Below are 15016 nucleotides of genomic sequence, written 5' to 3' on the forward strand. Positions count from 1 at the left end.
GTGAATGTTAACATTTGAAAAGCATTATCAAATATTTTGACGTGACGTGACGGCCAGGGTGAATTGATCGTTACGATTTCGCGATAAACCCAGTACCTTAATATTCAAAAATGCTAGTGGAATGATTACTACGGATATCGTAAATTCTGTTTATAAGCATAAAGTAGGTATTTCTATTTTATGGTATTTCTATTTTATAGTTATAGGCAGAGGGTTTTGGTATTCATACAATATCATAGATACAATATTATCCTGATTTTTTTTTTACATCGACTATCGATACGTCACTCACGTTGACAAACCAATAGTGTTGAAAACTTTTGAGGTGCTTTACCATTGTTGATCTTCTTAAATTGTATATTAGCCAGCACAAATAAATTTCAGAATTGCAGCCCGCAAACTCCGTAACATTGTGAACTGGGACACTCATTTATCTACCGCAGTGCCAACACAACATCCGGTGCTGACAACTCGTAAGCTGCGTGGTGTGTGGGGGGACAACACACAGCTTCTGTTCAGGGGCAGACTGCTACTTCCTTTTGCCGGACGTGCGCTTCGCACAGCTGTTTGGCTGTTAACCAGCTGCGAGTACTGGGTACGCAAACTCGAAGATGGGACTTAAACCAAGAAAATCGTCGTCAAAAAATCCACCAATCTTTAGTCATGAATTTTTCATTCAGAATCACGCAGATATTGTATCTTGCGTTGCAATGGTGTTCATTATTGGTCTTATGATACAGGTAAGTTGTGCTGATTCAAAGTGTTCTTGCTTGTGTTGTAGATCAGTATGGTATCAGCATTTTACACTCTTTTGATTGAACTGTTATACACATTAAGCGTTGTTGGCATAAATATTTTGACTTTTGTCCATAAAAACTCTGACAGTCGCTGTACATATGTAGCTAGTAGGCACCAATGAAGAATGTTGCAGTAAACAAATGTTAAGAAATTACGCTGTTGTATCTCAATTTAAATTATTTTGTAGCCTGGGAACACAATGAAAAGCCGATGTTTTTTTATTTATTTAAGAGATATGCAGTTGTCATATATTTTATGCATAAAAGAAACACCAAAATTATTTCTTTCTTTGTTACAGGTGACATCACCGTTTGCATATATGTTCATTGCTGTTCATCATAATGTAACGCAGGAGACCGAAACCCCACCTGGTGAAATACCTGTGGTGCATTATACATATGGCTTGAAAGATTTGTGTGCTGTTTTCTTTTACTTCCTTATCTGCATTGTAATGCATGCTATTATTCAAGAATATGTACTGGACAAAATAAGCCGTAAATTACATCTGTCGAAAGTGAAACACAGGGAATTCAATGAGTCAGGGCAATTAATAATATTCTATCTCCTCTCAGTGCTGTGGGGTGGAGATGTGATATTCAGGTTAGTAGTGACAAGTTACTATCTAGTAGTCTGTAGCCAAAATTGTTGTAATGTTACACACTTGTTAACAGTAGGTATGCAATTTGCCCTTCAATGTACAATTTATTCTTAAGTGTTCTGAATTGCTTTTGTATTCATCACTTGTGTGTTTCGTATTCCTTTGTAGACTTTATATGTCCAAGGTGAGAACTGTGTAATTACCCTGCAGATAGAAAGTAAAGTGAAGCTATCTTACTTGTCTGTAACATATTTTTCAACAGACTTTATTAGCTTGTTTTACAGTTTTGAAATCACAGTAGACTTAAGAATGTGAATCTAAAAGAGGTGCGTTAAAGAGAGAACTCAAATTGTTGAGGTGTGTTAAGTAATTGAAGTAGTTAGTCAGTGTAGATACAGAAGAGAGCTTATTTTATTTGAAATATTAATCATTTTAAATTCTTTTTCTTTGATGTGGCAGTATATATATATATAACTAAGCATTTTTCCGTGAGGAAATGTTGATGATGTAGTACTGTTGACATACTTTCAGGCATTTTAAATATGAATGATTGCCCTACCAAATCTGTAATCATTTATGAGATACAACATAGTGCTATAAGTAAAAAAAAACACGGCAAGAAAAGTTCTTGCTTGGCACTCATAGAACTTAAATATAATACAGTTCCAACTGTGTGCATTATCTGTTTGGACTTGGTTTTACCATCAGCTGGCTATTTGCTTGTCATTGTTCTGGGCAGTTCACATTTGAGGAAGATGTGATATGGTTAATGTTTGTCATTGAGTGTATATGCTTCTCTTATTCCCAAACCACTTGCTTTATTAACTTTTAGCCATTAGTTATATATGTGTTGTAACTAACTGAACGCAGTTAATTTCTTATGTGTATTTGTTACATTGCAGACATGTTGGAAAATTTAGTAGTTTGTATTCATTACTGTTAGCAGTGATGAGAGGAATGTTGTGTTAAATATATAATGGAGTATTTATTCATAATGTCATTTATTATTATATGGAGGGTGGTGTGAAACATTACATAAAATATTTTATGAACAAGACATTCTAACCGTGCTAAACTATGGCTCTGAGATTCAATGTTCAAAAAAAGTTGATGGTGCAGTGGAATGCAGGAAACAGGAGAAGGCAGGTGAAGCATGCCACACTGTTCAGAGACATCCAGAGAGTCTCTGGAATCAGCTGGCAGGGAGGAGCCCAAGATCATGCCAGCTAATGAGAACTGCTGAAAGCCTACCTCAACGTTACTTGAAGAGGCTTCATTGTTTTGTGTCACAAATGGGTGTTATGTGACAAGATAGAATTTGTCAGTGGGATATATTTTAAATGAACTTATTGGGGACGGTGGTGTTATGAAGTCTGTATTGTAATCGAGCCTCGTGGGTAAATTGCCAGAAATGAACATTATTCAATATAAATGTTGCTCAAAGTACAGAAAATAAAATAAAGTTGAATAAACAAGGTATTAGCACCACTATGTTGACTGTATTCTCAAATCTGGAGCACCAATAATCCAAAAGTAAGATAATGGATTCACATTTCAAAAACGTGAGTTGATTTTCTCCATTTAGCAAAATATATGTGTCACATCATTACTGTTGTATCAGAAGATGCTCAAAATGGAACAAATGTGTGCTCAAGCTAAACTTTTTTCATTTGATCATGTTTAAAGATCTGATGTTTCAAAGATTGGTTAATTTGCTTTGAACGGCTTACCATTTTTTTTTTTTTTTTTTTTTAACCTGAAAAATTTTTCTGTTTTTTGTAGGGAGGAGTATTTCATGAACATATCCTTGCTGTGGGATGGATACCCACACAACACAATGGTATTCATGTTCAAGTTTTTTTACATTATACAACTTTCCTACTGGCTCCACTGTTTTCCAGAGCTATACCTGCAAAAAACAAAAAGAGAAGATATGCCAGCCCGTGTTAGACTGGCAAGCATTTCTCTTGTTTACATTCTTGCAGCATACTTACTAAAGTAAGTTTTTAAATGAAATAATATTTATTTTTTTATTTGTGTGTGATTTCTGTCTAATTTCTAATGACCACGGTTGTTGATTTCAGCTTCTCTCGTGTTGGAATTTGTCTGTTAGTTCTACATTACAGTTCTGAGGGCATGTCACATGCTGCCAAACTCTTGCATTTCATTGACAAAAGTGAAAATGACAACACAGGTAACTGTTATTTTGTAGTGTTAACTTTTGTGTAACTAATATAATTTGTTGGATTTTAATAACACATCCATTATTCTTACAGTTGGTTTCATGGTTGCAAATGTGATGTTTGTTATTGTGAGACTGGGTTCCATAATTCTATCGGTCCTGACCTTCTGGTATGGCCTGGCACTCAGTGACAATCAAGGACTCGATATTGCGACAGGAAATTTCAACATACCTGTGATTAGGCAAGTATAAAACAATGTAAGACATATTAAAGATTTGTACTTGGGGATGTGAAGAGCTCATGTCTGTTAGATAGATAGAAATGGTTGGTATTTGGAAAACCAGTAAATACATTACGTCTACTGTAAGTGCTTTGTGCTTTTTTTGTTTATTTTATTGCAAAGTAAATTTGATTATCATTTATTGTTCTTGTTTGTATGTTCAATTCATTTTTGTACTTACATAGTGGTTTAGAACGCTATTGACATATTTGAATCTGAAGCAGTTGGGATAAGTCTGTTGAATTTTATATTTGAGACTATTTGCTTCACCATCGAATCTCTTGACACCTACATCAAAAACCTCTCCAAGGCTTTTCTCTCCTACTAAATCGGCACAACTTATATTCAGAAACAAATCTTCCAGGTAGGGTCCATCACTCATCCTCTGATTAACACAGTTCCTGCTTCCTAAAGGCTTGGCAGCATTGTCCCCCACACCCAGCCATTGAAAATCTCTGTGCATTACTCCACCAAGGCCATAACTTTCTAGAGGTGAAATGAGTTTCTCTCTCCATGATACGTACGTCAGACTCCACCCACTCTCATCTTCCTAGCCACAGCAACATTCTGCTCAAGCCTTGTGCTTTTGTATTAAAGGAGACCACTCACTGAAAAGCAGAAGTGGTGAGTCATTGGTAGGCACATAAGACGAAAGGAAACTTTCTAGCTTCCAGAGTGATCTTTTTTCGAGGTAGAGTAAAATGCGGCTCCAGGGGGAAGAGGGACTGGCAGCAGGGAAGGGGTGTGTAGTGGCTTGAAGGGAGGCAGCCAGTTTGCTAACTAGTAATGTGGGATGGAGGGGTGGCAAGTACACAGGCTAGGTATATGATACACGGTTTTTGGAGCCAGTGGAGAGCGCCACATGCTGAAGGTGATAGAGGATTGAATTGGGTGGGGAACAGGACAGACAAAGCGGAAACTGTTGAGTGGATGCTGTAAGGATAGTGTATTACCAGAGGTGGAGGACAGTATGATTATTGGAGCAAAGTAAGTGTTGCAAGGTTAACTCCCGTCTGCATAGTTCAGAGAAGCGGGCGACAGGGGAAGAATCCAGATGGCTGGGGGTGTGAAGCAAACATTGAAACTGGGCATCTTGTGCCCAATTGCTTGTTGTGCTACTGGATGGTCAGCTTTGTTCTTGGCAACAGTTGGCAGTGGACATTCATCGTGGTGGGCAGCTGGTTGGCAGTCATACCGACAAAGCGGAGTGATGTTTGCAGCAGAGTTGATATATGACATGGCTGCTTTTAAAGGCAGCCTGGCCTCTGTTGGAGTCTGGAGGACATTGGGAGAGGTAGATGTGACAGTGGCAAGGCCATGGACATCTGGGATTTGGTGTTGCTTGGGGGGGGGGGAGGGTAGGGGGGGGGGTTTGTAACATGAACAGTAACCTGTAGGTAGGTATACAGAGTCGGTAAAGGAAGTGGAGTCAGTGTGGGATGCTAGGTTTTGTGCAGTTGGTCAGCGGTGTTGTCAACAAGATCAGAAATTGGTTCAGTCGGAGCACTATAGCCAGCTAGAATGAGACATCCAAGATTGTTGGGTGTGTGGATTTTGGGGAGGTTGAAGATGATGGATGTGTGGGGTGTCGTTGGTGTGAGAAGGGAAATGGACTTGGGAGAAGCTCTGAGAAGGGCCAAGGATTTCAGTAGAAGGTGGCAGGTGGAGGTTATGCTGGGCTTCTGGGATGGGATCACTGTGGCAGCACTTGTAGACGGCGAAGCCAGCCTGTTAGCGGAGGCCTTCTGTGAAGAAGTCACTGTGTCTCATCGCAATATTAGTCTGCATGGAGGATGCCTTTATCATCTTTGCCACTGTTGAACACGATTTCTCCAAATGTCCTTCAGACTCCAAACCCACCACCTCACTCCTTATATAACTTATCAGCTATATCCTGACTCTCAACTATTTTTCATTGGAAAGGAAGGTATACGAACAAGTCCACAGCACCCTCCTATGCCAAACTGTTTATGGGCCATCTAGAGGAAATCTTCTTAGCCTCCAAAAACTCCCAACGCCCAGTTTAGTTCAGGTTCAGTGATGATGTCCTCATTGCTTCACAACCTCAACACCACCTCTCCCATCCACTTCCCCAGGTCCTCCTCAGCCCAACGTGCCAAGTTCTTGGATGCTGATGTCCACCACTCCAGTGGCCCCATCACCACCCCTATTCACATTAAACTCACTAACAACCAACAGTACCTGCATTTTAACAGGTCTTCCCTTCCACACCAAAAAAATCCCCTCATAGAGCCCAGCCACCTATGCAAGACGTATCTGCAGTAATGAAAACAAGTATGCTGAACATCTCATGAAGGCCTTCACAGACAGGTGTTAACCCCCTACCCCCCCTCCCTTGCCACCCCCTCCCCCACCTCCCCTCCACCCACACACAGGCCTAACCCACAGATTTCCCATGCCATATCCTTACACAACCTAAATGCTGCCACCACCAGCATCACTACCATAAATCAGCTACAAACGAGCAACCCCTCTCCCTCCGAATCACCAAATGTCACCTTCAACTGGAACAAGTGAACCATATGCCATATCAGGACTTTATCTGTTATCGTGCCCTGAAGTGTGGGACATCCTACCAACAACCCTTCCTCTTGAAGTGATGTTCCTCACATACCCAACCTACAGAACATCTCAGTCCATCCCTATTCTGCTCCCACTACCAGCCCGTTGCCACAGGTGCCAAATCCCTATGGTACACAACGGTGCAATACCTGCCCAATAAATCCACCCAGAACTTCCTAAGCCAGTCCTGTCACATGCGTATCTCCCCCCCTACCTCCTCCTCCTTCTCAGTCAGAGGCCGGGCCACCTGTGAAAGCAGCCATGTTGTACACCAACTGTGCTGTTAACACAACTCAATTTTTTTATGAGTGTATGCCTATTAACCAGCTGTCCACCAGGATGAAAGGCTGTTGCCAAATTATTGGCAATAACACATTTGACCACCCAGTGGCACAACATGCAGCCGATCACAATATTCCAGTTTCAATGGCTTCTTCACAAGCTGAGCCATCTGCATCTTTTCCTGCACTACCAGCCTCTCTGAACTGCGCAGAAGGGAGCCATTCATGCAATTCGTCCTTCGCTCACATAATTGTCCTGGCCTCAATCTTTGACAAACAAGTGTCGCCACAGCCTCCCTTCCCCCCCCCCCCCCCCCCCCTCCCAACAGTTTGTTTCCTGCATCCTGACACCCTCTCGCTGTGGTTGATTTACAAAGTCCTGCTCTTCATTTGGAGAAACCCCCTCAGTAAATTATGAACAAGTTCTGTTTTAAGCCAAAACAGTGAATGCTACCCAGTCCCTAGTGTTGCCCTCGTGTAAAAAAAAAAAAAAAAAAAAAAAAAAAAAAAAAAAAAAAAAAAAAAAAAAAAACTTGGAAGATATACCTGTTACTGTAATACCCTATGGGAGCTTGAATGTGGTGCGGTATTCCATTTTCTTCACCAGGGCTTAATGCTGCATATGGTTGAAGAACTGTGCAAACACTTGAAGATGTGAGAGGTCCACTTTGTATTTGATGTATGTTGAGGGCCTGTCAGACATCCAGGTTGATAAGAGTTGTCATCCTTGCTTTTGAAGGTGTTCGCATCCTGAGAAATCAAAACAATGGTGTATCATTGTAAAGTGAAGTCATATTTCTCACTCCAATGTGGTGCTTTAAATACCAGCAGTTTGTGGGCATATGTCTTCCAGTTGTACAGAGGACCTAATTTGTGCAGATTGTATTTGGCAGCTACATGAAAACACGCCATGTGGGCTATTACCTTTCTGTTTGTTGCATAGATGACAGCCCTACCTGATCCTACTACCACAACCTTGAGGTCTCTGATAATCTCTCACATTCTGAAGCTTCGGAAAGGTACAATCACTTGTATCCTGTATCAGTGGCATTGACTTTTGCCAGAGTTGTGATAGGCCATCAGCAGTACCTCGAGTATTTACTCTCTGCTTTCCCTCAACATAGACCCCTGGTAGTCACATGTAAATGAGCCCATAGGGGAAGTAGGCTTTCCTCTCTTGCAGTTCCGGCAGCTCTGTCTTCTGGGACCATCACATCTGGCTGAAGAAACAGCTTCCTCTTTTGTAATCTATTGGTGATGGGCTCATGGTATGAAACTTTCTTGCAAGAAATCTGCAGATCAGTAACCCAGAACCAGCCAGTGGCTGAAGGAACTGCTGGTGGTGGTTTCTGGGACTGTCCCCTCTTCATTTACTATCCCCACAGCAGAAAAGTCCTCCCAAGAGACCCCATCCTCTAAAATAGTTTGAAAAAAAAAAGAAGAAATCACAGCAGGAGGCTACTCTGGTGATTGAGGAGGTGCCAAGTCGCCCAGCCCCTCCCCTCCCCGTCATCACCGCCCAAAGCCCTATTCATCAATGCTGTTCCACTGCCACAGATAACAGACAGTGAACCTGGGGTGGGCATCTTTACACCTAACCAGATCACCCACAACAAAATAATTAAGTGGAACTGCAATTCATATTAGTCACCTATAAACACAAACAACAACAACAACAACAACAAATGTATCTGGCTCTGTGATTGTGTTGCTCTCCAAGAAAAGCATATTTCACTGATGACTGTTCTCCAACTCTTAGAGGTTACCATGGATTCTGTCTTTCTCTATCCCCTACCCCCTCCTTTCTGTTGAGGATTTCAGTGCATATAACATACTGTGCAGGCATACTGTATTTCCTGGAAGAGGCCTTCCAATTGACCAATATCTTTCAGATCTTTGTCTGATACCCTTTCGTACTGCCCATGAAACTTTTTTGGTTATCAACATTACAATCTTTTCCCCAATCTTGACACTTCATTACAATGGTCACTATATGATTATCTTCATGACAGTTATTATTTTCCGGTGACCTGGCACTTCCTTGTCACCGCCTGACAGAGCAATTGGTGTGTTGGGCTGATACAATGCATTGATGAGGTTGTTGGAGACTTTTCTGATGCAATCACCAGTGCTGCTGTAACTGATATCCCCCTTTCTACAGGCTCCCTGCATAGGAGGCCACTACCATGGTGAACCAAAGACACTGCAACAGCTATTTAAGGCTATTGAAAGGCCCTCCCAATTTCTCATGGTACATCCTGCAGAGACTGTCCTCAACACCTTAAACTGGCTCTGGGCAAAGACTTGCCACATAATTAAATGCAGTAAGAAGGAATGGTGTTCCTCCTTGGAAACATGTCTCTTCATCCAGTTTTATTTCAGTTGCCTGAGACTGCAGTCATTTTAGAGAGAGAGAGAGAGAGAGAGAGAGAGGGTGTGTGTGTGTGTGTGTGTGTGTGTGTGTGTGTGTGTGTGTGTGTGTGTGTGTGTGTGTGTTTTGTTGACGAAGGCCTTAACGGCCGAAAGCTATAATTAAGAGTGTTTTTGTTGTGGCTATCGGCGACTCAGCATCTCCACTATATGGTGAGTAGCAACTTTCCTCCTCATAATATTACAACAATCAATTAGGTGGTTAAGATACTTTACCCACTCGTTTTGCAGATATAGGCAGCACTTTTACTGTAAGCCTCTTCATTGTTTTCTTTTTTCCATTGCTTTCTCAGTGTAGCAAGCCATATTAATTATTTGTGTGTTTATATATCATAAAAATATAGTTTGGCAGTGTTAAAATGATGCTCCTTGTAATGGCTAGTAGATATTCATTTTGGATGTCTTTCTGTGTTAACAGGATAGCAGCATTGGTAGCAGTTTGCACGCTACAGGCCTGGCTGATGTGGAACTTCATCACACAGCAGCTGAAGAAGCTGCGAGAACAGGCTGCACTGCAGGCCCCTGCACGAAAACCCAAGCAGGACAAGCGAGCTGCCAGCAAGAAGAAGAAGGAAGAGCGTAAGTTACAACCAATTCTTTGGCATGTATGATCAAAACGTGACAGGAGTTTTTGTTTTTCATCAAGAATCTTTATTTATTCATCATTAGTGTCAACTTTATTGCCCTTCAGAATAGTCCTCTTTGGATATAATGCACTTGCACCAGCACTTCATCCATTCTTGGAAGCACCTCTGACTCACTTTTCATTATGGTGTTCAGCTCCTTCAGTGATTCTGTTTTGGGCAAAACAATGTCCTTTCATGGTTCTCTTCAGCCTTGGCAATTGAAGGAAGTGGCACTAGGCCATGTCTGGTGAATACAGTGCCTGAGGCAACAACGGTTTTGTTTTCTGCCAAAAAATCACAAACAAGCATTGAACTGTGAACAGGAGCATTATCGTGATGCAATTTCCACAAGTGCTTCTGCCACGGCTCTCTCCATTTTATTCAGATTGCTTCACACAAGCAGTGCGTAACTTCCTGGTAGTATTCCACATTGACTGTACGACCCTAAGGCAGGAATTCATGATGCACTATTCCATTGTAATCAAAGAAAACAGTGAGAAGAATCTTCACATTTGATCAAACTTCTCAAATTTCTTTCGCTCTTGGTTCTTTAGGTAGTTTCCATTTATACAGATGGGCCTTAATTTCAATATCATACTCGAATACACAGGTTTTGTCACCTGTTATAACCTTCTTTAGAAGTTTTGGATCATTGTTGACTTCATTCAGCAATTCCTGTGGGGGTGTCTTCACAACATTGTGTTTGGTCAAAATTCAACAACTTCAGAAAAACTTGGCTGCAACATGCTTTCATGCCCAAAATGTGCAAAATATTTGATTGGCCTGAGACAGACGATATGCCGACATCATCAGCTACCTCCCTGATGATAATTCGGTCGTTTTTTGAGAACCATTTTCTTTACTACTTTCGCATTGTCTGCAGTAATAAATTGATGTGCTAGGGCATCCAGGACAGTTGTAGTTTTTAATGTTTTCTCGACCTCTTTGAAGTGTGTACACCACTTGTAAATTCTTGTTTTATTCATAGTAGAGTCACCAAAAGCACAGTCAACATTTTTAATGTGGTGCTGCACTTTATTCCATTTTTCTAGCAAAATTTAATACATTTCTTTGATCCATCTTTTTCTCAAGTAAAAATTCACTGAGCACTTGAAAACACATGTAACATTTTCGACTGTCAATAATAAGCTGAAAATTCAAAACATTTGAAAATACAAACATGCATCAGGAATATGTTTAACAACAGGATAAAAAATTAAAAATGGGATGTTTAAAGCCCACAAAATTAAAAAAAAAAAAATCCTGTTAAATTTTGATAACATGCCGTACATGCTGAAATATTTCATGTTTTCACTACTACTCCTCTATCCCTATTGGGTGAGATGGTAAAGTTCTCAAGACAAAGAATCCTTTTACAGGAGGAGCAGGGCTCAATTTCCTATCAGCCCATCTTGTTTTAGGTTTTTTGCTGTGTCCCTAAACCATATCTTGTTAAATGCTTCTTTCAACTATAACATTTTAAATCTAGCCTTCTTTCCTTCCTCCTCACTTGCGCATGAAAAACTTTGTATGTTGTCTTATTAACAGACTTATTTCAGAAACTATTTCTGCAGCTGTATCCTTCCAAAAGTATACAATGACAGCATGATGACAACTATGATGTTCTAAATACTATTTTGTTATTGAAGAACCAATATAGCATCACTGACCCTGAGTTTATATGCTGCATGAATGTGTAAGCACATGCAGCCATGGCACACTGTTCTTGCTTGTTCTTATAGCTCAATGTGACAAAGCAGTTCTTGAGTCAAGAAAATTGACAGTGCTCCACAAGGCGGTCTTTTCATCAGAAACAAAATCATTGCTCATTTGAAACTAAGAACTTATTTTTGAGGTCAACTGATAGCTACCAACCACAGCACCACCACCAGTCTTACACAGGTCTTCTGGCATTTTGCTGGCGTTGCAACCTCCCTATAGAAAACAGCAACCTCGTGGAAGTTCTCACACTTCATTTACACAATGTCTTGTCCTTTCCCGGTTGTGTAGAATTTAAACTCTCACTTACCTTATTTGGCTAGTGTAGGTTTCTTACAGCTTTGTTTTCATTGTAAAGAATTGGTCAATTGGTCATTCACCAAGTGTGCTGAATCAAGTATGCTAACCAATTGGAATCCAGAAAATCAGAAAAACATGTTACATTGTTTTATTTCTTCAATAGTGATTTGCATGTGTCTTAGACTTTTTATTTGCCATCATGGTAGGTATTAATGTGTTGGTTGTGATCGTACAACTTTCATTTCAGTATAACATAAGTGAAAAGGATAAATTGCTACTGATCTCATAAGAGTTGGTGTTGAATGGCAGACAAACACAATGATAGATTTCAGTGTTATAAACTGGACTTTCAGAATTCCATTTAATATACTTCCTCACTGGCACAGGGTCTTTTGTAAAAGTGCAAATTTCTTTTGATATGCAGGATGGGAACCGTTTAACGATGCTGTGGTGTTTGTATCTTTTGTGAAGTCATGTTTCATAATATTTGATATACAATTGTACACATATTTAATAAATTAGATAACTTTAGAATATTGTATTAGTAAGAATTATTAAATTCATAATTTAGTACAGAGTTTGGCCAATTATGTTCCTTTGTGGAGAAAGTTCTCAGGAAACACAGATGTAATATCAGCCCTGCTTCAGAAAAATACTGTTCCAAATAAATAATTCAGTACTCAGCCATGGAGCTCAACTACCATTTATCTGGATAAATTAATATTAAGTGCCCAAAATAGTTAGATTACATAGTATCTTTCCAAGATGTCCTGCTAATGATGGTATAGCTGCTTACAGGGATGTGTCATCCCGTTTCTGAGAAAAAGAGGTCTTAACAGATGAACATACAGATAGTCAGATAACAGATGACAATAAGAAATCCTTTTAATATAATTACAGATTAACAGTTCTAGCATTTTCCCCCTTTCTTATACTGTGAAATCTTGCTTTTTGCCAAATTTCACAATTCTAGATCAATGGGAAATAGTCCATAGGTTTTAATGAGTGGATCGGTGAGTATATGTGAAATAAATGACTGTATTTTTTATTGCATTGACTTAGAAATGTCAAATTTTTACTCATGCAGGGGAATGGAGATCTTAATGTGTGACGTAAATGTGTTATCCCTTCCCATTCATGAGAAAAAGGGTTTTTGACACACGGACAGACCAAAAAGTGATAGAAGAGTTCTATTATGGATTGAGGTACCAAACCCTAAAAGGAGTAAAAAATAGATTTGTGTACTTCCATGTTCAGAGCATTTTGCTCCTAAATCTGAAACCATTGAAGATAGAAAAATGCAGTTATTTTATGAATGTGGAGTGAGAGCACGCTACATTGTGACAGCACATATATTGTTATCTTAAAACTTACATCCATAAGGCTTAGGCATAGTTTGTAGCTTTATTCCTGTCTCATTTTATTTTTGTTTTTCGTATTCATTTATATTGAACATTTTGAAACAAGTAAGGAAGATCTTTTAACATTTCATTCATTGTTTACAGACAAACGCAAAGAGGAAGATGATGAACTGCCAGAAGTGGATCAAAATACTAAGAAGTCACTACGATCCAGAGCTACTGCAGTGAAGTCCAAATGATACAGACACCGTGGTAGAGATAAATCATGAACATCACATTCCATCTTGTTGATAGCAGAAGTTTGCACACATTTCCATACCATCATACGTCTTCATTTGGTTGTCAGTGAGAGATTGCACAGTTTGTGAAAGTTAACAGGTCAAAAAAAAAAGAGCTCAGTTATTTCCATGGATTCAAGCAAAGGCAGTCCTTCACTGTTACAGATGCTGTATGTCTTTCACTCCTTTTCATTCAGAATGAAGTCACTGCCTTTTCACTTTTTTCTGTTGTAATCAGTTTACTTTTCTGTCAGTGGCTATGTATATTTGCTGGAGGAGCATAAGAGACCTGGTTGATTGTGATCATCATTAAACTTGTTCATTAGCAGTGAAAACTGAATTGAATATGAATTCATTAAGTGCAAGATATATCTTTAAAGAACACATGGAACATAACTCTAAGCATGTGTGTGAAAATTGTTTTGTTTGGAATTCAAGGAGCTTGCTTTTATATGACACATCTAACTGTTCACTATATAGGTTTTTGGACAAAATTGTTTTTGTGGTTGCTACATTTTCAGATAGATTTATCTCAAAAGTTGAAAAAAAAATTAAAAACATATTAATGAAATTTTGATGTTAATGCTTCATGCTCAGATCTCTGGATTCTGTGTCTTACTAGCTACATTGTCAACTATAGAAAGTAACAGTAATGCTTTTGTTATCAAATGTAATGAAATGCTGAGGCATAGCTGGGTGTAGTTCCTTTTGCTCTCTCCCCGCAATATCATGTTTAAATGTTTTTATGAGCTATTATATAGTTCATATACTGCAACTGTGGACTGTGACATTATAGTAGATTTTTCATTGGAAATGAACTGAAGCAAATGTAGAACACTAGCAGGGTTAGTGAAGCTCCCGTGTTCGAGCTAAAGTAATGTAATATCGTTGTGTTTTTATGAATTGCATGTATGTTAGATTCCTGATATTGATAGCCTTTTTACTGCTTTTAAATGAAATTTTTCATGAATGGTTTCTATTTAATGTTGTCTTCATTGGTGTGAATGGAATTGCGAGATACATATCTGAAAATTGTCTTTATATGGCAATGGTGCAATAATGTTTCATGTTGTGAACATGTCTTAAAAATTCTGTTTTATTGATTATAGTTTCATTGTATCTATACAGATTCAGGCTCTCATGACAAGCTGAATAAAGATGCTACTGTGTGAACAAATTGGTTATGACTTTTAACCATCATAATGACTGTTAATAAAATTCAGAATGAAATATTTTGTTCTTGACCATCCTATTATCACATTTTAAATGACATTGCTAAGCTCAATGCTTTATATGAGACACATTTAACATTGATGGGTCCAGTATGTAGCAGCCTGTGAAAACCTACCACATTTAACAAAATTCAGTAGATTAGAATGGTATTGGTTCAACAAGTGTAATAGTAAAAAAAAAAAAAAAAAAAAAAAAAAAAAAAAAAAAAAAAAAAAAACCCTGGGTAATACTAGTACTTAGCCAGCACTGACATAGTAACAGTAATTAGTAAATGTGAAATTACTCGGTCAGCAGGAGAATATAACCATCACTACTTGGTGAGACCCAACAATATGCCAAATGAGTG

General features: G+C 39.0%; 1 protein-coding gene across 1 annotated transcript; it reads left to right on the forward strand.

Moving 5' to 3' along the window:
* Positions 1-459: 459 nt before the first annotated feature.
* LOC126165682 (translocating chain-associated membrane protein 1) lies at positions 460-14614 on the forward strand. Its single transcript, XM_049920340.1, has 7 exons — positions 460-740; positions 1097-1398; positions 3179-3394; positions 3481-3590; positions 3673-3820; positions 9572-9732; positions 13304-14614. Exons 1-7 carry the CDS (start codon positions 612-614, stop codon positions 13396-13398), a joined length of 1161 nt encoding a protein of 386 aa, XP_049776297.1. The 5' UTR covers positions 460-611; the 3' UTR covers positions 13399-14614.
* Positions 14615-15016: the final 402 nt, after the last annotated feature.

This window comes from Schistocerca cancellata, chromosome 1, assembly GCF_023864275.1.
Source record: "Schistocerca cancellata isolate TAMUIC-IGC-003103 chromosome 1, iqSchCanc2.1, whole genome shotgun sequence".
Lineage (NCBI taxonomy): Eukaryota > Metazoa > Arthropoda > Insecta > Orthoptera > Acrididae > Schistocerca > Schistocerca cancellata.

Excerpts from the sequence above, each read along its gene's own strand:
- LOC126165682 (XM_049920340.1), top strand. The coding sequence starts at position 612 with ATGGGACTTAAACCAAGAAAATCGTCGTCAAAAAATCCACCAATCTTT. Across the intron at positions 3,591-3,672 it reads AAGTGAAAATGACAACACAG|TTGGTTTCATGGTTGCAAAT; the intron begins GTAACTGTTATT and ends TTATTCTTACAG. Across the intron at positions 3,821-9,571 it reads TTCAACATACCTGTGATTAG|GATAGCAGCATTGGTAGCAG; the intron begins GCAAGTATAAAA and ends CTGTGTTAACAG.